The 25,497-nt window shown below is 44.5% G+C and overlaps 1 protein-coding gene across 1 annotated transcript in view; it reads left to right on the top strand.

Moving 5' to 3' along the window:
• The window catches only part of LOC119161045 (peroxiredoxin-6), a 57,208-nt gene extending 33,324 nt beyond the window's left edge, over window positions 1-23,884 (top strand). The window contains exons 2-6 of the mRNA XM_037413368.2: window positions 1,309-1,465; window positions 4,834-4,977; window positions 9,295-9,368; window positions 20,982-21,054; window positions 23,571-23,884. Coding sequence (XP_037269265.1) covers window positions 1,309-1,465; window positions 4,834-4,977; window positions 9,295-9,368; window positions 20,982-21,054; window positions 23,571-23,696 — 574 coding nt within the window. The 3' untranslated portion in view covers window positions 23,697-23,884. The remainder of the gene's footprint in view (window positions 1-1,308; window positions 1,466-4,833; window positions 4,978-9,294; window positions 9,369-20,981; window positions 21,055-23,570) is intronic.
• Window positions 23,885-25,497: the final 1,613 nt, after the last annotated feature.

Here is a 25,497-nt window from a genome sequence, read left to right as displayed (position 1 = left end):
ACGGACACATTCGCTCCAACCGCTTCACTTTTTTCCCTCTTGTACCTGTTCGCGGGCCATGAATTTCTGTCGAATAATATGTAGTACACCAAAGTAAGTATGCTTGATGAAGAGGAAAATTCTGTGAGCATTTGCCAGCAATCATGGTATGTGTCAGGTCAGGAAAGCCCTTGGCCTTCATGCCAATAGATACTTTCCAAAATTTTTGTTTTTCTAGTTATTGAGAAGGGCAAAGAACTAAGAGAAACGCACACTTCTGAAAAAGATTTGAGGCTTTTGCTACCATTTCGCCCATATTTTGTTGTAGGCCGTGCCCTTTTCTGTCGCGCTGTCCGGGCATTGGCCAATGATAACAGAAGCCGATATGAATACAAGCTGTTTTAAATCATCGGTCATCGGCCACTGTAGGTAGTTTCATCTAGTACGGTGCATGCAGCGCTTGTGTCAAACACCACCACGGCACTGTCTTACGGCTGATTTCAAAACTCGAGAGCGCACACTGGCCACGTGCACCTATTTTACCGCCAGCCTTCTCGTTCGCTCCCTTCACAGCGCACGCACTCGAATGAATGCCAGAAAAAGCGCAAAGTGTTGCTTCTGCTGTCACCGTCCAAACCCAGAGCGATGATGTTGGCACGAAAACATGTAATTTGTACCGGCAGTGCACGGTACTTGCTGCATTCTCCCAGACTCCGCGGCGCCGTAAAGATGCTAGCGGTTTCAGTTTTTCAAAATTCGTCCTTACTGATAAGGTTACTGGACAGTTTTGCTTCGTGGAAGACATGCACGTTGAAATTTCTCGCGGTGTCTTGTGGAAGTGTTTTGTGTAACGTCTTGGACTAATGGCCAAAAGGCGGCACGCATCGAGCTCTGCCACTATTAAGTACGTGTTTTTGTTGCAATATAGCCACTCGGGGCTTCCGCAGCGACAGTAGAATTCGCACCTTGCGCTTCTTCTAGTGTTGAAAGACGGTGAACAAGCATGCTGGCAGGTAAAAAAAACGCACGTGGTCGGTGCGCTCTCGAGCTTCGCAGGCAGCCGTTAGAAAGCGCTGTGGCGTTGGATGACACCTGTTCCCGTGGTTCGCAAAATTTTGACCGCCACTGAACATATAACTTCAATATATTTTAGATGTGTTGACATTATTTTTGATTCGAGAGTTTTGTGGTTTTATAAATGGTTATTGCTGGTTAATGTCCGTTTTTGAGGGTTAACGTCACATAACGTGCTATCGATCGTTAATGTCCGTATACACTGCAGATTTCATGTTGTTAACTGTTCCTTCGTTTATATTCGGCCCTGTGCAGGTGGGGCATCCTATTCTCGCACCCAGCTGATTACACGCCAGTGTGCACCACTGAGTTGGCCCGGGCGGCCCAGCTCGCGCACGTCTTCGAAAAGAAGGGCGTAAAGATCATCGCTCTGTCCTGTGACAGCGTCGAAAGCCACCATGGATGGATCAAGGTGCGCGACGAGTACATTCAATACTGAGAGCTATTGCTGAAGTGATGTTTTCATGCCTACTAGACGTGCCCACTCAAAAACTTCGAGTTTTCTAACGGCAAGATCTGAAAAACAAAAGGCTTTCTTGAAAAGTGACCGAATGCGCCAAGACTGTTACAAATGGGTCATACGTTGTTTCCCTTTCCCAGTGGGTGACTGCGTCAATAGGCAAAGTTCTCTCGCTGTTTGTGGACGTGGCTTCTGCTTCTGCAGCATTGCAACTTTGGGGATCCTGGATGTTCTCAGGACTGCGTTAAGCAAAACTGTGCTTCGTGGAACTGGGACGGCCCCATCAGAAGCCGTTGCAAAAGTATGAGACTTGCACTGTGTGCACAAATGTTTGCTGAAAACGACAGGAGACGTGTTAGAGACCTTGTTCTCGAGAAGCGTCTTTTCGCAAGGCGTAGGTGTTCACACATTCAGTTGGTGAAATATTTAAAGCGTGCAGATCCGCTTCTGTTCGGTCACAAATGAGCATAGTGAAATTCACAAGCAGTGTGAGGCACGTGCGTTTGACGATAGGGTAGAACATATAGTAAGATAGAGGCTTGCACCTCAACATCTACCGGATGGTGTGGAGACTTGCGAGTTCACCGGATGGCGTTCGCTGAGGCCTGTCGCAAGGAGTTTCGCAAAGATTGCCACGAGAGACCCACCGTACACAGGAGCACAATCGGGCCACTGCTCCTCGACAGTGGAAATGTCTGCAGAAGGCAGAGTTTCCCTGTCGTGATCGTGCCCTTGAACTTGATCACGAAAGGATGACATGGGTAGGGAAGATGGGATTCATCGTGAAGATGAATCACTTTCATCTTTTTTGTTGCTAACTACGATCTACAGGCAGCTCAAGGATGGCCACTTTTTTTTTTATCGCATGTAACTGACATCTTGATAGTGCTACATTTTGACAACAGAACCATTGCGTCCATCCTACTTTTTTCCACAAGAGCGCACGTTGTGAGAACACTTCTCTTGCTGTGAACTTGTTTCGCCACAAAAACTATATAATTTGTCAACGTGTATATAATCTGAACGCAATTCGTTCTTGGCCAGTGGGAGATAGATGATGGAGCACTGTGAGAACTGCATTGTGAAGGTGACTATGCAGTGCATATAAGATAAAGTTCAGTGAAAAAAAAAAAGAAATGAGACGTTATCCTCATTGTTGATCGATATAGCCGAATCAAGTCTCAACAAGGCTGTATGGTGCGGAGCGTAAGAAAGACAATGGAATAATTACAAGTGTGCGAGGGTTTTATGAGGTTGTTTTCCTCGGATAGGGGTCCGTATTCCAAATCGCTATCTTGTCCTTAACCACGAGCTTGCCAGCTCGTAGAAATCTTGCGTCTATATTTAGTTGTGCATTGCATGAGTGTATATTACACTAAGCAGAAAATGTTCACGATGCCTAAAAGCAACTCTAGCTCACTAAATATCGTGGGTGGTTATTGGCTCGATGTCACCTTCTCAACAGATGGAAATTTCGCAAGAAAAAAACTGTGAAAAATATTTTGTAATAAGTTTGTCATGTTTTCTTTTTAACAAAGCGCTTAAGTGATAGTGATTGCACTTGAGTGCTAGAATTACGCAATTTATGGATGCCCCACATGTCGCTGTTTTTATCGAAAGTTACTGAAAAGTTGCATTATGTGCCACGAGATGGGATTGTTCATCAAAGTATTGGACAGGCAAAGCACGACTCTTTCAAATGTTAATAAACAGAAAACGATTATTCGATCATCTAGGAAAAGCAGTGCTTTGCGATAGGCAGAGAGGCAGAAGTATATGTAGAAGCTATACTTGGGGCAAACATTGACTGCAGATCGTCGCCATAAAACTGAAGTCCACTGAAGAATAATGACGGGGGGGGGGGAGTGCATTCATACATTCTCGGTCCATAATCTCGCAAGTGAGAAATGTAAAACAGCTGCGTCTTGCAGGTATTACCTGTGGGACGGAAGGTCTATGACAAGGATTCTACATAATGTGGGGCTGACGTGCAACAGTGAGCCGTGAGAGAAAAGATAGGCGTATGATGTGAAGATACAGGAGAACAGAGTGGGCCTGAGAGCAAACATATTTTGCGGAAATTTTACCTGAATCAATAAAAAATGGTAGGGTATGTAATGAGAAGTCCCAATAGTCTATAGTCATTAAGAGTAACTGATTGGAATTCAAGAGCGGGTGAGTGTTACAGGTGGTCAGAGAGAGTAACGGCGGAAGATGAGGTTTAATATTTTTATCCGGCTAGCAATTGTTGTGTAATAGTATACACCTCTACGTTCTAAAACAATATCTTCTACTTGTAGTATTATGAGAACGAACAGACTATGCCCTCCTGAAAAGTATAGGGATGTTATTAAAAGTATAATAATGTAAATGTGAAGAAGCAAAAGTGAACGAAAAGATAACTTGCCGTCGGGAAGTAGCGTCGCCAGTAGTCGTTAGGGTGAGTTCGGAACACTTTTTTTTTCTCTTGGCATGATGTAGCACTTGCTCATATTAGGAGATGAGAGTTGACCAAAAATCTCTCTCATACTGCCTAGAAGCATCAAGTCCTTCCCTATGAGACCCTCGCGGACCTTACCGGCGGCTAGTTATTTTTTCGTGCTCTTTTTGTCTTCACAGTTACTACAAAATGACATCCCCTATACTTTTCTCGGCATTGACTGTTAGTTCTCGTTATTATTGTGTCTAAACACAAACACGATCCCATAATATTGCCTTTTTTTTCTTTCTATAGTTAGACGAAAACCGTAGGTCACTGTTTGATGGCTATTTTCGGTCCTCTTCAGTGCAATAAATGCATATCTATTTGACACTGTAAACCAGATGTCTACCCAGGATCACTTCTATGATTTTCCGCCTAAACCAGTTTTTAGTGACAATCGGTGTCAAGAGCTATCGCTACGGTGTATTCTGCCAGATCTTCTGCCATCTGTCTGCAGAGCACATGCTCGAGGTTCTGATGAGCCCACTGGCAGCAGTAAATTGTGGACTGTCTTTTAAGGACGTGCACTATTCCTATGCTGTTTTCTTCTATTCTTTCTTAATTCTGGGATGTCGGCTTTGCCAGTGTCCATCATCGCGCGCGCTTATGAGCACCCGCAGATCGCTTTTTTCATTGTAGTGGCTATTCCTCAGAACTGTTTGTCACCGCATGCAAACATTGGAGTAATAGACGTTCATGTTGTCTTGCCCATTAACAGATGTTACCGAGTTAGTTTTCCAAATTTCTGCCTGCATAGAAGTTATTTGACCCATTCATGATAGCCTACACTGTAACGCTCTGCCGAATTCCGTAGTGAAGCACACTGTCGCATTTGCAGGACATTGAGGCCTATGGTGAGCTGCCTGATGGGCCTTTCCCGTACCCCATCATCGCTGATGAAAAGCGCGAGATCGCCGTCAAGTTGGGCATGCTGGACCCGGTGGAAAAGGACAAGGAAGGACTGCCGCTAACCTGCCGCGCTGTAAGTGATATAGATTGACATATTTCATCGCTGTATCGTTATCATACTCTCCTGACTAAGACAATAATGTGCTTGCATAAGACGGGCATTGTGTAATGAGCACCATGGGGCATACAACTGAAGCTTTTGTTTTTTACAATTAGTGGAAGAAACGACTGATGTGCTGCTGCCTGCTGGGGCCCTGGTGGCACGCTAAACTTGCGGAATGCGATAGACAAAGAGCAGGGGCTCTCAAAGTGGGTTCCGCAGGCCCCTCCTCGGGGTTTCCCCGAGGCATTGATAAGCTTCTTCGGTTCTGCACTCGCCCTCTCAACTACCTTAGATGGTGATCCCAAGGTGTGATTGGTCTAGGAAAGCTCCATTATTTATTGCCTGAGCGTCAATAAGCATGTATCAGTGCGTAACAGAAACGTGCAAGCTGCACAATAAATTCGGCCAACTGTTTGTAGCCAGCCAGTCGTTTCGAAAATGGCATGCATGGTGGCTTGAATCTTGGGGCCCTCTAATACCACCGTGCTCATTTTGGCTATTTGAAGATAGTAGTCGCTAGCGCGCGCAGAATGTGGGGAGGTCTAAAACAGAAAAAAAAAGATTGTACTAGGACCCCACTCCTCCTTCAGGAGAGGGGGTTCCTTGGCGCTTAACGTTGCTTAACAGGGTTCTCTGGCACCAACGTGCTTGAGAACTCTTGAGATAGACGATGCAAAAAAAATGCTGTCAAGTTAGTCGTGTGTAGTTCGCATGGCTGTCCAGTGTCCATAGAAAGAGCGTGGGTATATAAATGAGATTGATTGGAAGGTTGGAACAGGAGCGACAACCACAATCACTTCCAATAAGCAGTGGTAGCTGCCTGCTGATCGTGCTCAGGCTGCTGTTCAACAGTCCTAACTCTACGCGGCCTTCCCACAGTGCTATCACAAGGAAAATAAAATATTGTTTGATGGACTTGTCTTTTACGTATAAAAGTGTTGAAAAGTCACTCACTGCTTCGTATGCTACAATAGGAAGCTTATGCAACCGCAATCTGCATTTGTAAACGCTTGCTGTAAAAACTACGTTTCATGGGGTGTGGTTCATATGTGGCTCATAATTTAGGATGTTGTTTTAACAATTGTTTTGCATCTTCCATTATTTAAACCAATACGGTGGTGTGCCTTTGCATACGTAATTTTGTTGGAGACCTCTACAATTTTGGGATGAGTCGTATACAGCTTCATGCAAAATAAATTTTAGCAGAAACTATCAAAAAGATTAGAATTCAGAGAAAAAGATGTAGACTTTGGTATCTGTTCTTTTTTTTTCCAGGGCACGAAAAATACTGGTTTTAATATTTTTGCTTCAGGATGGCTAAGTAATAAATATTTCTAAGACAAATCAGCTCACGAAACTAGCACTTGTGGCATTTTTCTAAGTGAGATAACAGTAGATAGCTATGCATTGCGTCGCTACGTAGGTATGTCACTTCACCTGCAGTAAACTTTTATGATGTGTCGACTTTCCTCCCTCATTTAGTATACCTCTTGCAGTTTATGTTGCAGAAAAGTCGTCTTTACTGTTATTGGTGTTATTATTTGCCAGAAATGCTTAGGCTGCTTCAATATTGAAAGTGGTGCGGTAAGCAATGTTAAGAGAGAAGAGAGTAGGCTGACGAAAGATTATGGAAGTTTCACGCGTTTGACTAACACAAAGCAGCTACATAGTCTCCGTGACCCTTCATAGACGCATTTAAGCTAAAAGAACATATTCCGGATGCATCATCCAGTCTTCAGACATGAAACCCCTGATAATATTATTGGAAATGCATTGCATTCATTTCCAATAATATTTGTTAAATATTATTGTTTCCAATAACATTTGTTAAAACAATAACATTTGTTATATAGTTTCTCGCAAGTTTGGGTGTTACACTCCTTATATTTTTCCAGTGAAATGCTCAAAGGCACGTTTAGACAGATTATGATTATGTAGTAGTTGCCTCATGTTGGCTGACAGCATAGCTTTAGAAAACGTGAAAGAAATGCCTGTGAATGACCATTAAACCGGAAACTGACGCTTGAGTACTGTATTCAGAATGGCTTAACAGAAGAGCCTTGTAGAAATTTTTGTTTGCCTTATATAATACATAGTTTGTCTCAGAACTTGTGTAAAGTATTCATAATACGGCTGGTGGTTCGCCCCTTCGTGACGCGTGAAATCTGCATGCCTAGAGCTTTTACCGCGAGTTTTTCACCGAGTTGCAACCTTAAGCAACGACCCAAGCGAATGGGGTCTCGCATTCCACAATTCCCAGACGTACGTGACCGAGCCATGGTGTGGACCAATGTTCTTTCGCCTGTGTAATAGGAAACTGGATGCATCCTCGCTCTCTGATGGGTGCACCGATGAGATGGCCAGACAGGGAGGGCGGCTTTGTTTTAGTGTTGCGTTAAAGTGTTGCATCAGAGTACACAGATGCACCTACAGTTAATGTGATAGTGAACTGCAGGTGCGTTTGTAGGTGATAGCCCTTTATTATCGGCACAGGAGACATCATTGTGTCGTCTTTCAAGGTTATGCAAGACCTCCTTAGCTGGCGGGGAGTAGGTATCTATAGACGAATTCCACAGGACATACGTAATGAAAATGCGGTGGTGCTCTCGTCGGGCGTTTGGTTTCGCGTGGTAGGCAATCGCTGCTGCTCCCGCAGTTGCTATTGCGTTTTATCTGGTTCGTGCGCTGTTTGTCGTCATGCAAAGAATAAAAAAAAACTGTGTACCGATGACCTGTCATGGTTATTTACGAGGGAAAGCACAAAAAGGTGACCAAGGTTTTCTTTTCAGTTTTCTCTTGACGAAAACCATCGCAGAGCAGCGGAAGCTGTGAAATGCGAGAACTGCGACGCTGCTGGAGTGGCTTACTCAGATAAAACAATGAGCTCTCTCAGGCGTTTGAATGAGCCGTGGATTTATGCTTTTCTTTAATGAGCCGTGGCGGGGTATCGAGCACGTTTACCTAAAAGCACATTATCGTTCCGGATAGCATTGCCATATACGAAGCATTTTAAATGAAACTCTCTTAAATGAAAATGCCTCAATAATGGAATAAATGGACTCATATGGCTGGATTTCTATGTGCTGTGCAGTAAAATGCATTGGTTAATCGAAACGGTGCTTATTGGTCGCCTACGGTTAAACTGCACAAACTCTAAACACAGCAAACTCGCTCATGCCAAAGGTAGTCTCACAACCATGGCAACATCTCGAGATTGAGACAAGCCGATCTAGCATTCTCGCTTGTGGCTGTGGGAGCATGTGTGGGAGCTCAGACGGCGAGTCAATTGTGACAACCCGTCACTGTGTGACGGGTCGTCAGGATGGAGTTCGCTGCACGTCGACAAATAGAAAATCAATTTGTTCACGGAGCATGCTTGCCGCCAACGCAACAGAGGCTACTGGTAACAGGCCGAGGGATTTGAATGATGCATTCACAAAGACGAACTTACTGCGTCACGATCTCCAATCTAAAATGTGTCAATCTTGCGTGAAACGGAAACTAACGCCTCGCTACTCATGCAGCCTTGAAATTGCTGAGCAAGTGCGTGAGTTCAGGCTGCGACATCTACGTTAACTCATACTGGACAAGCCAGAAAACATCGCTGTGTTGTACGACAGATCCCGGGTGACGCACGCACATTCGTCACACATCGGTGTCAGTACCTTCAAGCGGCCTTATCAGTAGACTAGCACACGGCGACATCTAGCAGCAGAACTTCACAGAAACGACATGCCTATGCTAAGAATTAGTCTGATTACATGCCCGTTGTATATTAACTGACTGTGTGACATGGCATTTTTCACTCAAAATGGCGAAATCAAGTTCTGACTATTTTTTGTCATTTTCTCTGAACACCGATTTTGACCACTTTCTTTGTTTGCTTTTTCTGTAAAAGCAAACCTAGGACAGCTAGCGCTATAATTCCTTTTCCACAATGTAGTAAATGTACATAGAAAGCAATGCTGAGATTAGATTTTTATTCTGCAGCTCCAATGTTTTTTCAAGTTTATTAAAAATTTTTTTTCTTGGTTACATGCAATGAATTGTCCTGTATTTCGAGAAGGACTTGTTCAATTTTTTTTATTAGTTTGCAGCATTGCCCTCCTTGTTATTTCTAGTATCCATATATGTGTTAATGACTATGCAATTTTATGTGCGCAAATTTTCATGGTTTAAACAAACAATACAATGTAATTACTCAATTGACAATTGTGTTTTTATGCAGTCACAAAAGGCCATTAGTAAAATGTGTTAATTTAATTTGTTTGTTTTTATCTCGTGCAGGTCTTCATCATTGGCCCCGACAAGAAAATGAAGCTGTCAATGCTGTATCCAGCTACGACGGGACGAAACTTTGAGTAAGCTGCGACAGTTCAACTACGAACACTGAAAACAGAATTTTTGTTTTAATTTGTTTTACAGCTGTTTTTAACAAATTGTAAGCTAGTTGGTGTGCATGTGAATTTTGACCCATTTGTGGTGTAGTGTCACCCTTATTGTTCTCGATTTCCTTCCATTGAACAACTGCATGCAATTTCAGTCTAACATGAGAATATCATTTGCAGACCTGCCTCTATCTGAACTCATGTTGTCTGTGGCTATGTCGTGAACCTAGCCATAATCATCATGTAGTCCTGACATCAATGAAGGCAGCAGTCTGCATGTTAAAGAAGTGACTCTTTATTTGGCCAAACTTGTGTGCAGGAAACTGAAGGCCAAACTACAGCTATACACACTGGAGATGGTAGCGCGTTCATAAACTTATCTGCGGCAAAGCATCTAGACAATAATACATGCGCTAGCAAACATTCAAGCATCAAGGGGGGACGCGGCCTTTGAAAACCGAAAAATCGTGAAAAAGTCGATTTTTGGCAAACCACATATTCGGGCAGTATGTGTCATAAACTACCTTTTCTGTAAATATCAACGTCTAATTCGTCGCGAAACCATTTGAAATAAAGTTTAGAACATGCCGCGGCGGCCCAAGAGCGGCGCGCGAATGCTGAAAATACCCCACCTTGGCGTGATCGCAGTTTCTCGGCCGCTCGACGGAGCGCCGCCATTTTGGTGTTGTTTTGTTTGTGAATTCTTGCTCTTTCTTTCCCCGCCACCTGCGTCGCCGGCGGCAGCGCAGGAGAGGATCAAGCCGCTCATGATTGGAGGGCTCGCGAGAGCTTTCAAGTTTCCCGTGGCTGAGGCGCGCAGCTGGGATTGGGCGAAGCGCGCGCTCCCCAAGGACGCGGGGAGCCCGCGACTGCCATTGGCTGCTGCGCGCGATGACGTAGCGCTCTTGCGCATAATGCGGCCGATGCGGCCGCTCGTCTGCTGCTCCTCCGTCCGGCGTCTTTGTGTTCCGCTCGCTTCCGTGTATCGTTGCAGCCGTTCGCATACTCTCCACGTTTCAACTGTCTTCGAAACGATTTTCAACCGTCTATACGAGACCGTTGTTGTGTTCGTTCACGATGCGCCCAACGAAAAAGAAGACGCTACAATCGTTCGGTGCAAGGAAGCGAGCTATGAAGCTTGTCCGTGCGCCAACGGTGATCGCGCCGACGTGGGGCAGCTTCTGCTTCATCTACGCAAGAGAGTGGTCGCATCGACGCGCCTAGCAACGGGACTGCTGCTCCGCCGGTGCAAGAATTTGTCGTTACAAGTGCGTCTGGTGTCTCGTGCTCATCGACAGTGGCTTCCGCATCTTCTCTTTCATCGGCCTCGAGTGCGATCGCGTCGTCAACTGTGCATTTGCGAACAAGTTTCCTGACGTGCGAGGAGAAAGAGGCGGCGGATCAACAACGCGCTGCTGTGCAAAGAGAACTTGGCGCTATGCCAGTGACGGAGCGGAAATTTCAGGCAATGGAGCGCGATCATGAAGCTGCCACCGCTACAAGTGAAGGCGAAAAATTTTTCCTTGTGCAAATGGATGCCCTAGACGACCTGCTATCTCGGACCCCGTGCCACCGGTGCACCGCGATTGGGATGAAGGTACGAGGAGGCACCCAACTTGGACTTGCCGCAAAGCTTGAGCTAGTATGCTTGCATTGTGGAGTAGTTTCAAGCTCATGGAGTTCATCTCGTCAGGACGACACAAAGGCCTTTGATGTGAATGTAAGAGCCATTATGGCAACAAAACAAATAGGCAAGGGACAAACGGCTCTCAACGACTTTTGGGCAGCGATGAACGTGTCCCATCGTGGCCTCCATCACAAGACCTTTCAGAAGCACCCGAAGAAATTCAGGGAACCGCAGACTTGCAATGCATAGAAAATTTGTATGCAGAATCTGCTTCTGCTGTAAAAGCCACTTACAAAGAAATGGATCAATATTTCACCAGGGATATAAGTTTGTTATGATGGAACATGGCACAAGCGTGGGCACACATCCCATATTGGAGTGGGGGGAAATTATCGAATACCATACGGGCCTTATCTTGGACACCGTTGTTCTGTCTAATCAGTGCCTTGGTTGCCAAGTAGGGCCAAAGCCTGGAGACGCAGACCATGCATGCTGGCTGGAGAATCATGTGTGCCAGAAAAACAGACTCTAAATCGGGGAGAATGGAGATTGAGGCAGCTATCATCTTTTCACGCTCACTGTCGAAGCACAACCTCCGTTACACAACGCTCGTGTCTGATGGAGATAGTGCCACCTTCTCTGCTCTTGTACAAGAAAATGTTTATGGACTGGTCCCCATTTCAAAAGGGGAATGCCTGAACCACGTTCAGAAGAGGATGGGGACTGCACACTGCACTTCGCAACCTTGTGCAAAAAAAGTGACAAGGCTTTGGGAGGGAAGGGCAGGCTGACAAAGGCCCTCATCGACAAGTTGAGGGATTATTATGGCGGGGCCCTACGGAACAATTCCGATGATGTGGCTGCAATGCGGCGGGCAGTGATGGCACCGTACCACCATGTGACGTCGACGGATGAGGAGCCGCACCACGACTTGTGCCCAGAGGGTGCAGACTCCTGGTGTCGTCACAATGCCAGCAAGATTACCGGTGTTCCACCTCCGAAGCATTCGTACAAGCTGCCACGCTATGTTGCAGATGCACTTCTACCCATTTATGAGAGGCTCTCACAGGCTTCTCTTCTGCAACGCTGCCTGGGAGCAAAGACGCAGAATGCATCAGTCCTTTCACTCGGTGCTGTGGTCCCTCATGCCCAAAGAGCAGCATGCGTCACTGATTGCTGTGGAGACAGCACTGCATGATGCAGTGCTAAGATACAATGCTGGCTGCTACAGGGCCACCCAAGAGCTAGCTTCATCAGTGGGGCTAACACCTGGCCACCTGGCCATTCAACGGGCAGCCGAGAAAGATTCTCTGCACTTGAAAAAGGCTAAGAAGCGATTCCTAGAGAAGATGGAAAGGCGGCAAAGAAAGAGAGTGCCAAAGGACACCTCCAGTTACGCTGCAGGTTCACTTTAGAACTGCCTATGTGCTCAAAACTTTCAAACGCCGTTTTCTCAAAATGACTTTTTTGGCTAGTGAGGCTGCTTATTCCAGCCATATCTCTGGAACCACTCATTGGATTTCCATAAGTCTTTTTTTATTATGTACATGAATAAATTTCTGAGGGGGTGACAAGCCCATTTTTTCAATATATTGTGTGCGTTATTTATTATATTTAATCAAAATTTGATTGATAATATCTTAATCACGAACACAAAGTTTGATGGTCTGCTAAAACTTTTCAGCAAGGAAATTCAAAAAAAGGGCTCTGTTACCCCCTGGAGTATTAATCTGGAAATCATCATAGTTAATTTCACAGTTCCAGCACCTTTTGAAAGTTCTCCAGGCCTGGAATAAGAGAACCATGTGCACTACCCTGATATTCTGCTGTAACTTGATAACCAGTGAACATAACTTGATGAAATTTTGCAGTTCTTCTAATGCTTTTGCTATAAGTCTATCCTGAAAATTTCATTAAGATATCTCAATAAACAAAAAAGTTGGTATCCGGTGGTAGCCTGCCCCCTTAATATTGGTGTCTGCATTTATTTATTGAAAAGTACCTTAGAGGCCTCATGGGGAGCGTTGAGTAAGGGGAGCATCACAAAATAAGAAAACATCTAAAGAAAGCAAATACATGAGTGGAAAAAAGTAAACATTAATAACGTGCTGGTAATGTGATGTAAGGACAAAATTAAGTGACAAAGATTACTAAGAAAGCTTAAAAAAGAGTAAAATAGTATGATTTGTTGCAAAGGGAGCAGGGAAAGAGTCGCATAAAAACACACATTTAAAATGCACAAAGCATAAGCACACACAAAAACATCAAAGCGTAAGTACTTAAGACTGCCAAATAGTGCTCAATTAAAAAGAAAAAAAAAATAAATTGCAACGATACTGAGAAACATTCAGCGAAAACAAAGTTCGAGAACACACTCCACTGATCGCATTTGCGTGCTCTGGCCTACCAGATGACCATGAAATAATCTGGAATGCTTTTGGACATTCCCGCGTGGTTTACGTAAGGCATTGTCAACACGTGCAATAGACCGGCAACATAAAACATGGAAATAAAGGTGTGTGTGGCATTGCCACCCTCTGCAAAATTCTTGCCTTAATCAAATATGCAAGTTCAATACCCGAACGAAAAAGTACAACCAGAAGATGGTACTTGCAAGAAAGTGTAATTAAAAGCATTGATTGATTTGTGGGGGTTTAACATCCAAAAAACCACCATATGATTGAGAGACTCCATAGTGGAGGGCTCTGGTAATTTCGACCACATGGGGTTCTTCAACATGCTCCCAAATCTGAGCACATGGGCCTGCAACATTTTCGCCTACATCGGAAATGCAGCCGCCGCCGGGATGCGATCCCGCGACCTTCGGGTCAGCAGCCGAGTACCATAGCCACTAGACCACTGCGGTGGGACGCAATAATAAAGCAAAAATTAGTCCTCTGGCTCAACAACACGCATGAAACACCTTGAGGTGCACGACATGAATGACTTCAGGTCGCACACGGCGCCGCTGCTATTTCATAATGCCGTAGGGGATAACCTCCCAGTCCAGGGCGCCGAGGCATTGAAGAGTCTTGTATGGCCCGAAGTACCCTCGAAAACGTTTTCCCGCTAAGTCCATGTCGGTGCATTGGTGTCCAGACCCGCACACAGTGGCCGCTTGTACCTTGCCAGGCATCTGTCCGAGCTGAGAGTGGTCTTGATATTCTCAACAGCTGCCTCTTGTTGAGGTCCCCAAGAGCAGTCGCGGTCTTTGTTGAGGAGGCTGCGTAAAGGAGCAGACATTGAAGCTGAATCGGGTAAAACCTTGCGAGATGGTTCATCATGCCTAACAAGGATTGAACCTCAGCGACGTTTCAGGGTTTGGGCAAATGCTTATCTGCTCTTATTTTTGGGGTCTTGACGCGCATCGTTGGAATCTAAGATCATTCCCAAAAATGCAACCTGTTCAACTGAGAAACATTTTTCCCTGTTGAGAGTTACGCCTGCTTGTTGAAGTCGTTCGAGGAAATTATAAAGCCGCTTGTCCTGTTCTATTTGGTTCTTGCCGTACACCAGAATGTCATTCATGTAGTTCAGTGTGCCGTCTAGAGCTTCTAGGACTTGCGAAAACTTTCTTTGAAAAACTTCTGGTGCGGGTGTAATCCCGAACGTGCAGTAGCAGTACCGCCCGTATGGCGTAATGAACGTTGTGAGCCTTTGACATTCTTCAAAAAGTTTTATCTGGTATAAACCAGAATGTGCGTCAAGTTTAGAGAAGACTTTGGATTCCTGGAAGCTTCCCATAACTTGCTCAATTGTTGGCAGTTCATGACGCTCCCGTCTGACGAACTGATTCAATTGAGTTAAGTCAACGCAGATTCTTACTGCACCAGATGGCTTCATTACAGGAACTATAGGCACGCACCTTTCTGTCGGTTCTTCTACCTTCTGAATCATTCCTTCTCGTTCTAGCCTGTCCAGTTCTTCTTTGACGTATTCTTTCATAGAAATAGGAACCCATCGCGGTGTTCAAAGACTGTATGGGATTTCATGTGGCACAAGGCGTATGGCTTGTTCTCATGATATGGCACCCATGCCTCTGTATATCTTGGGATACTTGCTTGCTATATTATCAGCAGTGTCTAACTCGTTTAGGAAGGGAACAATGCCCAGAGCTTCGATAGTTGGGAATCCCAACAAGGGCGTGCGCAAGTTCTGAACGAAGTAAATGGTTTGTTGTGAACAGCCGTCTTTCAAAAATATTTTAGCGTCAAACTTCCTGATCGTATGGATGCTAGTATTGTGTGGTCCTTTAAGATTGGCTGCGCTTTCCAGGGGAGGCAGAAGAAAAGGACAATTTTTACCGACGACTGTCACCTAGGCTTCCATATCTACTGTCATGTGAAGCTGTCTGGTTGTTTATCTTTACCATGACGAAATGCTTAGATTGTGTGTTTGCACACCGCTCGACCATGCTAATAAACTTGCTATCAGCTTTGACGATGCCATCGAGATTTGTGTCTCGATGGCAGATTTGCTTTTTTTCAGCATGGGTTTTCATAGTGGCCCAACTTCCGGCAAAATCTGCATCTTTCTTCTTGCACTGGACACTTGTTTCTCGGGTGAAGTGGTCCAGCACAATAGCTGCAGCTATTTTGATGATAAGCGGGCTTCTGACAGCGAGTAAATGTGCTCTTTGCAGTAGTATTTTTTGGCTTTACTGTGGTGATTCAAGCTTCTGGGACTGTGCCCTCATGCTCTTTTAGCTCTGCTTGCTGTTGCTTCACCGTTTCGCTCGTATGCCCTCTTGCAAAAGCAGAGACCATCGTTAGCTTGGGGTTCATTTGTAGTTATTCCGAAAGAACCTGGTCCTCTAGTTCGACTACGCAGTGGTTTCTTTTTAGGCGTTCCTTCATGCCTTGGAACTGGCATCGGTCTGCTAACTTGCTAAGCCTGTTTGCGAATTGGTCTACTGTTCTCCCAGTTCTTGGCGGCGTAGATTAAAGCGCGCACTTTTATAGACTATGTTCTTGGCATGGACAAAGTAGTCATTACATTTAGACTTTATAAGCTTGAAGTCCTCTATTTCTTCTTCTTGTACGTTTAGCGACCGAAGAATCTCCCTGAACGTCCTACCCATAGTATATAGAAGAGTCCTTACTTGAACTTCGTCTGTTTTCTGATGTAGCCCGGGCACGAATCGGTCTTCATCAAATTCTTCCATGCAGGAGAACCAGTGCACTGCATTCTAGAAGCCGAAGGGCTTAGGAGGCTTGAATCCCGCCATTCTGAAGCGTTGTCGCCGATACGGCTTATTCTCATAGACGCAGCGTCCAGTCGTTCGCTTCTTGGCGGTCTCGTTGAAGCGCTACTTAGCTACTTCGGAGCCACTTGTGACACCATGTCAAGCTCGTCAGGATGATCGACAGACGCTCATTCCATCTTGACCTACAAAATAAGCCCTCTTTGATGTTTCGTCATGAAATATATGCAGTCCGAATCATAACATGACTCCCGTGATAATCCTATGATGGAAACAAAGATAGCGAGTGTCTCGGTGCTTGTTTCAGGAACAGGAGACCATGGAATGCAGCAGGATGTCACATTGGCAAAGAACAAACGGGATGTGGCGAGTACCAGAAAGCGCGCCAGCATAACTCATCGCCGACAAAAAGCCTATGTGTGTGGCATAGCGCCGCTTTAAGCCTACTGCATGCTTTTAAATCGCTGGCGGCTACACCCGAGAGTTCTGCAACGCCGATTGCTGCCGCCTCAATCATTCTGCGGGATCGTGTTCAGCGTCCACCTCTTTTCAGAAACTAAATGGCGCGCTGTCGCAGAGTTGAGCGTTGTGAATTGCAGGCACCCTGAGACATGTACACCTTTCTTAAGGCGACAGCCCAAAATGTGCCTCTGTCTGCTGCCAAGACCCCTACAGCATTGCTTTCCTAAAGCTTGCATCATCGCGTTAAGAGCGCGTTCAGACTTGGCCTCGAAAAGAGAGAAACTGGCGAAGCTCTCGGGAAACTAGCTCGATTCGCCGCCCAAGCGGCTGGAAAAGCACGCCCTGCGACCGACGCACAAGAATCGGTCAGATTTTCCCACCACGGGAAACCAGATCCGGTTTCCACTTCACAGCCTTGGCTGCGCTAGATCAAATCACGTGACCTAACCAGCCGGCCGCAGATTCGACACGGTGGCACAGGCGTCGGCGGCACTATATGGTCCGCGGTAGCTCGCATCAGCTCAAATCTCGAACTACCATGCAGGGCGAAGAAGCTTGATGACCTCAACGAGGACTCATTCATCGAGAGCCCGATTTGGATTACGACCGTCGAGAACTCTGGAAGTGGACGGCGCAGAGCAGCGAGTCGGCATGCCCCAACTTGTCTCTCTTTTGTGTACAGCCGGTTTAAACCGTGCCGCCGCTGCCAGTACATTTGCTCGTGTCGTTTTTGCTGGTGTATCTCCCGAAACAAGGTTTGAAAGTGCTTGCACTGTTTCTTTTCATTACTTTGTATCAATAAAAGAATAAGAATTTTAGTTCTCACAATGCAGGCAAAATCAAATCAATTCTCAAGTTAGTGACAGCAACGGTGACGGAATGGGGCAGAACAAATGTGAACATCAGCGGGCACGGTTGTGGTTTTTCGGCCACTCTGGCAGTTTTTTTTTCACTTCCCAAGTGTGAAAGTGACCTAACGCAACAGGCTTCTCGTCGCAGCTGTGCACGGTCTTCCATGGAGTGGGCGCAAGCGCCTCAGCACGGTGTGTACATCAAGTACGTGAGCCGCTGCATGCAACTAGCCAGTAGACGATTGGCTCCCACGGACCATACAGTGTCTGTAAAACCTGTGTCGGTTTCCACTAAGTAGCATCATCGTGATACAAATTTATCACGGATAGTCAATCATGTCGGTTCCTGGCTATGTTGGTCGCTGCGTATACCGGACTCTGGAGTAGTTTCAAAATACTTTTCGGTGTTGCCCCCCCTGCCATCGAACGGTCATATGAAAATGCCAATCATTTCTGGACATTGCCAAAAAAAGAAAAATGACTTCGACGTGGGCACTTTAGGCAGTATTTGCTGTGGCACTGTAATTTTCCTGTCTTAGCGGCGATGGTGAGTTTAAAGGAATGAGACCGAGGACTGTGCGCAGTAGTCATTTGCATTCATTTGCAAAGTTAGCCCCTTACATTGACATGATCGGGAAGGGGTGCTGTGAAGAACCTTCGGCACCCCCCTTCTCTGTCCCTGAAGGGAACCCTATGCACACTTGAGCACATTGTGGCTAATGCATACTACATTTAGTGTGTATATAGTTAGCCGCATTCACGGCAAGTTTCGGGCATCTTTGTGCGTGCGTGTGCGTGTGCGTGTGTGTGCGTGTGCGTGTGCGCACGCACATGTGCGCTGCTTTGAGTTTTATGCTATGGCTAGCTTGTTGGTTCAATATCTTTCACTATCTTATGTCGCCGCAACTGTACATAATCTTACTTTTGTTTATCTTTTATGGTTATATTACGGACTTGTTGCTTCTGTATAAATGATTAAGTAAACTGACGGAACATTATACGAAAGTAAAGCTTCATTTTTTTCTCTGTGTTTGTCATGGTAAGCCTGTGACTGCTCCAAACACAGTGGTAGCTGCTCCATTCAGATTTTGCCTGCTCTTATGGCTGCTCCAAAATGCTGGAAGGCATTCCCACCTCTGCACTGGTGGCTACGTTTTTTTTGAGAATGAACTTCATTGTTCGTGTTTGCACGCTCAGGGCTACCAGATGATCGTAAAATAATCTGAAATGGTCTCGGACATTCTGGCGTGCTTTGCATAAGGCATCGTGAATGCATGCAATGAGCTAGCACTGTGGAACATGGATAGAAAGAGGTGTGTGTGGCACTATGCAGGTGTAGGTGGTCTATCTATTGACTCGTCATTATTTGCCATGGTGATATCTTCTACTCGATGTCGGGGGATTCATAGAGTTCTATGGACGTTATCATTATTCCTGATACTAGCGGGCGTTACACCCTCGTGATTCGAAATAACACCTCAGACTTTAGCAGATGCCGGCAGATAAGATTGATCAGAAATAAAGTGACAGAGGTATGGTAGATCTGCATCCTTGTGAGGATAATATTTTGGACCACTCTGTATATTTAAAAGCTATACAAGAGATAATCGTATAGAACTGGAGTGTTCAAAAAGCAAATGTGCAAAATTAAACCTATGCGACCAAATTGTAACCAAATTTGTTAATTCATTGATTAAAACAAGAAAGATGTGGAAAATCAATAGGGTAACCTCTGGCTGGTAAATCTAAAGTGATAAACTTCAGGAGTCTTCGATAAATTTTCGCAGAGCATTTAAAATATTAGAACTGTTGTTTGTACCCTATGGACGAACGCAAGATCACAATAGTTACGATGTTAATGAAGGCATGCCCAGATTACGAAGCACTAATCTAAGGAAACATCACGAGGGGAAGGGGCAATGGTGGAGAGAAAATAGTTTCTTACCTTATTGCTTGCAAAAGGGCGAAAGATTCGTATCCACGCCAGCTTTATCAAAGTAATAAAAATTAAAACTTGTGACTCTGTACTGGAAGGTTTCTAGCTTCACTTCTCATAGTTGTGAAAGGCATTTACTCGTGTTTCATGGAAACTGTAGGTGTCTGAAACGATCAAGGGAAATGAGAGATAATTAACTCAATGTGTCATTACAAGGCGTTTGAATCTCGCTAGCCATTCGGTGATGTCTAGCAACAACATTGCCTCTAAGTGAACAGCCACATGCGGCACTCTATAGCCTTATAGTTGTATCTATTGTGTTTAGAGAAAGGCGCAATTTTCGTTAAACGGGTCTAGGGGTGCTCGCATTCTTTCAATCTAAGCGGTAGCACAATTTTTAGAGACTTTGATAATTCAATGTGCTGATCACCATGGGCACACTAAACTTAACATTATAAGGTAACTAAAAGATTTTTTTGACACAGTGCTCAATGACTATACTCAGTTTCACACATCAGGTGCAACGCTGTGGATGCTATGACAGTAGTTTGGTCAGCAATGCGTATCACTTCACGAATATCGTAGTTGGCTCTTGTTGTAAACACTTGCGTGGTCTAAGCATCTGCCTCCGCATGACGCGTCCCGACCACCTGCAAAACAAAACACCGAAGAACGAAGACATAAAGACGTTAACCCATCCAGCCGTGTAGTAAAAACTGTACAGCAGGCTCGAATTACTTGTAGGTATGAAACATAGTCATTCAATGCCGAGTCTACAAACAAAAAGGAAACCTTATTTTGAGTAGTAACAGCAGTGGACTATTTTTCCTAATGCGAACATATGGACCGCAAGAAGTTTCACTAGCCTCTGCAGCCTTGTAGGTGATCTGTGAAACAGAGTATAGTCACTGTATGATTGCGGTTATTGCTAGCATTTTCCTAATAAAACTGCCGTCTTAATTCAAGGCATCTAGTAGTAATCATCATTTTGTCTCCACTAGAGTTCTATATGCAGTATATTTAGACACATTTATTATGAGCGCATTCCGGAAAACAGACGGAGTGTCACACATATTACTTCTAACTTTGAAAGGGCCTTTCGCTCATTCATAGCGCCTGCTTCAACGATGCTCAGTAACAAGCCGTTTGCATAATGTTAGGCACGTTTTAGCACTGCTCTTATTTCTGAACTCAGAGGGAGCCAAAATTTTGGCATGTCTTTGGCAGAGGTAGAAATTTTCCACTGGGCAGTGTCTGTTATTTACATGCCTCTGCGTTTTTAAACTTATAATTGCGTAGTATATTTTGCAGAAAACTGTTGAGAGGAGTGTTGATAAGCGAGGGTGATACGTTTGCGGAGAATAAAGATAAATGCGAGAAACCGCTCCGAACAGCGGACTAAACTATTCGCACAATAGATTATGGAAAGCAGATGTAACCAAATTGTCCGATCAGAAGTCTCTTTCCACATGCACAGTCCTTATTTTAGTTCTTTTTTCTATTACAGTGAGGTTCTGCGTGCTACAGATTCTCTGTTGGTGACTGAGACCCGCAAAGTGGCTACTCCCGCTGGCTGGAAGGTGAGTGACTGAACTTTCGTTCATGACGACACAGGATGCGACATTGGTTTTACCCACTGTTATTACGCAGGTTCAATCACCTATAGGTGGTACAATGTCTCCAGAAGCGCAATGTTTGTTGAGATCGCATTCTTTGATGGTATTAGTGAGATAAGTTAGTAGAACTAAGTCGCAGTGCATATTGTAACTGATTTGTTAATAAGAATAAAAAGGTAAGACGCTGGCCAAAAAACTTTATGAATAACAAATACGTTTCGGCTCCCATACAGGGGTTACAATAACCCCTACAGGAGCCGAAACGTCTGTTTTTCTAGTGTTTTTTGTCCGGTGTCTTACTTTTACCTTTTGACCAAGATTATCCCGATCAGTTTTCGTTCAACTCTAGATTTCATTAACTGGGTCTTTATGATTCTTTCGTAATGTTTTTTTGTTTTTGTTACAAACTTTGCATACACCAATTTTATCTGAAGAGCACAAATGCTACAGGCTTATTTGCGAGTTTAGTGTCGTGCGTTCTCTAACATTAGGAGCGGTTAAGCATGAAAGAGAGTGAGCACATGGCACAGATTGCAGGGCTACAGCTTCCGCTAAGGTGACGTGTTTGCATTCTTTTACACTCTAGCAACTGCGGCCTTTTCGCACCACATTGCACTGTTACCCATACAAGGTTTCGAAGATGCGACGCTCTAACGCAGTAGGTTGGTGTGTTTTGTGTGCCGCTGCTGCTAAACAAACTGCCCGAGTACCGGCCAGTGCACAGGCTTAGCGTCGCCGACAATAGTAGCCTGCTATGTAGAAATTTCGTGTAAGGAAGTGTCTTAGTCGTCAGTGATTGTTTAACAAATGAATTCTCAGCCATCAGCTCCTATTTTAACCAGACACAATGACGGCGGGGGGGGGGGGGGGAGATTCTAAAATACACCCACCTGCGCTTACTTTACGTGCACTTAAATCCAAGTACTCGGTATTGTCACTTTTTAACCTCGTGAAAATGAGTGCCGAACCCGCGCCATCATGCTTCACCGGGCAACATATCCGCTGGAAGCCACAACGGCGATTTTTTTTATTTCAAAAATTTTTTTTAGTTCAGGTGTGTGTTCGCACAGTAGTAAAACTGACAAACACTTGTCAAAAACCTAGGTTATGTCAGTCAAGCAGGATAGTGCTTTAGAAAGTTTCCTGGCCGGCATGTCTGGATGCTCGCACAGACAGGGTGGTACTAGTGTGTTTATAATTTGAATAATGAATTTTTTTCCATCTCTACAGCCTAACCCGTTTATAACGAACTTGAAAGTGCCACAATAAATGGTTTTTCTATTGCTAGTTCGTTGTATATAGAGCCGCCCCGCAAAAACCTCCCCTTAGTGGCCAAACCTTTTTTTTTCTGTGTATTTTCATTCAAAAGTGTGAGCAACGTCCTCAGCTGACAAGTTAGGCCTTTACGCTTGTTAAATGACGCTCCTTTGCTCACGCATGAATTAAACCGCATTCGCGATAGAAACTCGCGCCATTCTCCCGATTTTACTGCGACTCAACTGAAGCGCGGTACTGCCACGTCGAACCAATCATCCCTGGCTAGTTGCGTTCAGTACATCGCCTACTCGGCTCTCACCGTCATATGCCAGTTCGCTTGCAGTCCAATATATGCACACGTTTGTGCATTCTTCGCGTAAGCTTCACTCAAGATTATGCCTGGGTGCAGCGAGTAGCCTGTTCCTTAACACAACGAATTTTGTGAGCAACGTGCGCCAGCGGTCTCGCACGACGCAGCGGTGGCGAACTTGCAAGCAGCAGCATGACGTGCTTGTACCGCAGTCGCTCCGTTGAGCAGCTCTCTGCAAGTGACTGTGATGAGGTTGCCGACGATGAGTCAATGGCACATTCATCGGCACCGGTCACCTTGCCATCGCTTTCTTCCTATGCTTATCCGTTAAGGCACTCACTTCTGTTCTGCCGGCTAAGAAACGTATGGAAAGTGAGCGACCTAGCTTGCAACGGCGTATGGTGCTCCCCGCGGTCTACGATATCTTCGTCGCATATAACCTGCAATGGAGTACACCCGAGTGTGCACCTATATATTTTAGAATGCCCTTTTTAACATTTTTTTTCTTGCTTCATTTGCGCCATATTTTTACCGTGATGGTGTTGAAAAAGTTCGTTCTATAAGTAGAATCCTTTAAAAAATGTGCGATATCTGTGAACTCGGTTTCGAAGGGTATCATAGAAAAATGACAAGTGCACCGAAATACGGTCGTTATATATAGTGAGAATATATTTGGTTGCTCAACGAGGCAGTCCGATGCAGTATATTAAAGACTACATTTATTAAAGTTGGTCAGTGTAGCGGATTTATTACCACCTCCGAGATTTCTTTTTTAATGGTGTTTCACGCATTTGTTACCTGATTTTAAACAAATCAAAATTGTGCTAACCGAGATGCCTTCTTCAGTTTTCTTGTTTATACTGTTGGTCCGTTGTAATTGCTTGTGTCACGTAGTCAATTGCTCTCAATGCAGAAAGGGACCCCCTGCATGGTGCTCCCTTCTGTCACCGATGAGGAGATCCCCCAGTTGTTCCCGACGGGCATCAAGCAGTACGATGTGCCTTCTGGAAAGAAATACCTGCGCACCACCATGGACTGAACACTCAATAGCCGGCTTTATATGCAACGAGCACTTTATGCCTTGTCTCTTCTATCTCTTTTTTATTTACACCCCTTGACTTCCATTTGCGGAGACTTCAGGCCATTCAAAATTTACGTGTCTTCTGTCGTTCCCGACGAAGCACGTTTTGTACGCCCAAATCTGAATAAACGTTTTACAATAATAGATATCTATGTATGCTCTCTAAGCGAAGGAGTTTTTTGCTGCGTATATATGTTGGCAATGCTTGTGATCATCGTTCAGAAGGTGGGGAGGGGATATTCATTTTTTCGAAAGGTTCAACTTCTGTGTCGCGTCATCACGTAAATCTGTGAATTATCTGCAATTAAAATTGGGCAGATCCTACGTATCTTGAAAATCGGTTATACGAAAGATGCGGATGCAAGGTGAGTGTGTTTTAATTTTTTTTTTATTGAGAGAGTCGTTATGAATTAGTATTCAATGTGTGTACAAATCCACACACACATACATAAAACAGCTGCATATGTTTTATCTTAGCATTTGTTTTCATCTCTGTAATGATGCCAAGAGCTACATGCATATTAGCAAGACCAGAAGCGGCAAGCTGATGTGAAGGGCTGGTTTTTGCACTGGGTCTCAAGAGGATGGTAGCCTTCAACACTGCTACACAAATCAACCTCTCCGGATGATGCCTAGTTACAAGTGGCATTGACTACATGACGGCTGTATCATAGGAGTGTACATTTACTGTTTAGGTTGATAGCCTGTACTGCAACCAGAATTAGCGTTTGTGGACATTAGGGTCTATTTCCAAAGTACATCAGATACCTGGAGTGGCTCTGTGGCAGAATACTTGATTGCCATGCAGAATACTTGGGTCTGATTCCTGCTGGGACACCGACATTTATTATTTGCATTCATCCGGTAAACGTTGCCTAGGTTAGCTTTTTCTTAAGGCTCAAGCATAAAAATTACGGATTTGTATTCTTGCCGTTCTAGAGTAGATCTAAAATATCTATAACCTATTTGCCACTGTTTTTGGAAAGTGTTTGACGATGTATGCAATAAGATTGCGACATTATTCATGCAATTAACAGTGCATCATATTCGTAAAACCATCTTATCCTCCCGTTCTAATTTTGGTTAACCCCAAGTTCAGGGGGCCTTCATGAGAACACAGAGACATAGGCAGCTAGATAGATATAGATAGATATACATAGATACGCAGATATACTCCAAAAGAGCTTGCAACGCGCAAAGAAATGCTTTGCATTTAAAAGCTGGATGATGCGATATAGTGAATAGATCTGTTGAGAGCAGTGCTAAATCATTACCGATGCTGACAGCTCTTGATTGTTCAGTGTAAGAATTGTAAAATGTGGAATACGGATGCCTCTGGAAAATCCTTTGTTGAACAGTCTGAAAGAGCTTGTTGCCATTCTTTAAATTTTTGTTCTACTATCTACGTACAAAGTAATATTTCGATAGCGCTGCAAAATAATGCCGTTCTTAGAGTAATTATTTCTCAAATAAAAGTTTGAGTAATATTAGATAACAAAATATTGTCTACAAAGGCGTATCTTCTGGTGGGGAGCAAGGGGTGTGCTGGCCCCCCTACTTAGGATAGTAAAGGGGGCTGAGTGCCCCCACTTTGGGCAGTGGTCATTGTTGCCTGCCTACTGAAAAAACGAACCGAGGGAACATTCTTATTCATTGCAGCAGTCACGTAATTATATATAATGAAACTTCGTAACATATTTTTTTTCTATTTTTCTACTGAGAAGGTGTTGTTCTCGCTACTCGCGACTATGAACTTAAG

This window comes from Rhipicephalus microplus, chromosome X, assembly GCF_043290135.1.
Source record: "Rhipicephalus microplus isolate Deutch F79 chromosome X, USDA_Rmic, whole genome shotgun sequence".
NCBI lineage: Eukaryota > Metazoa > Arthropoda > Arachnida > Ixodida > Ixodidae > Rhipicephalus > Rhipicephalus microplus.
This window is presented reverse-complemented; position numbering and strand designations above follow the sequence as displayed.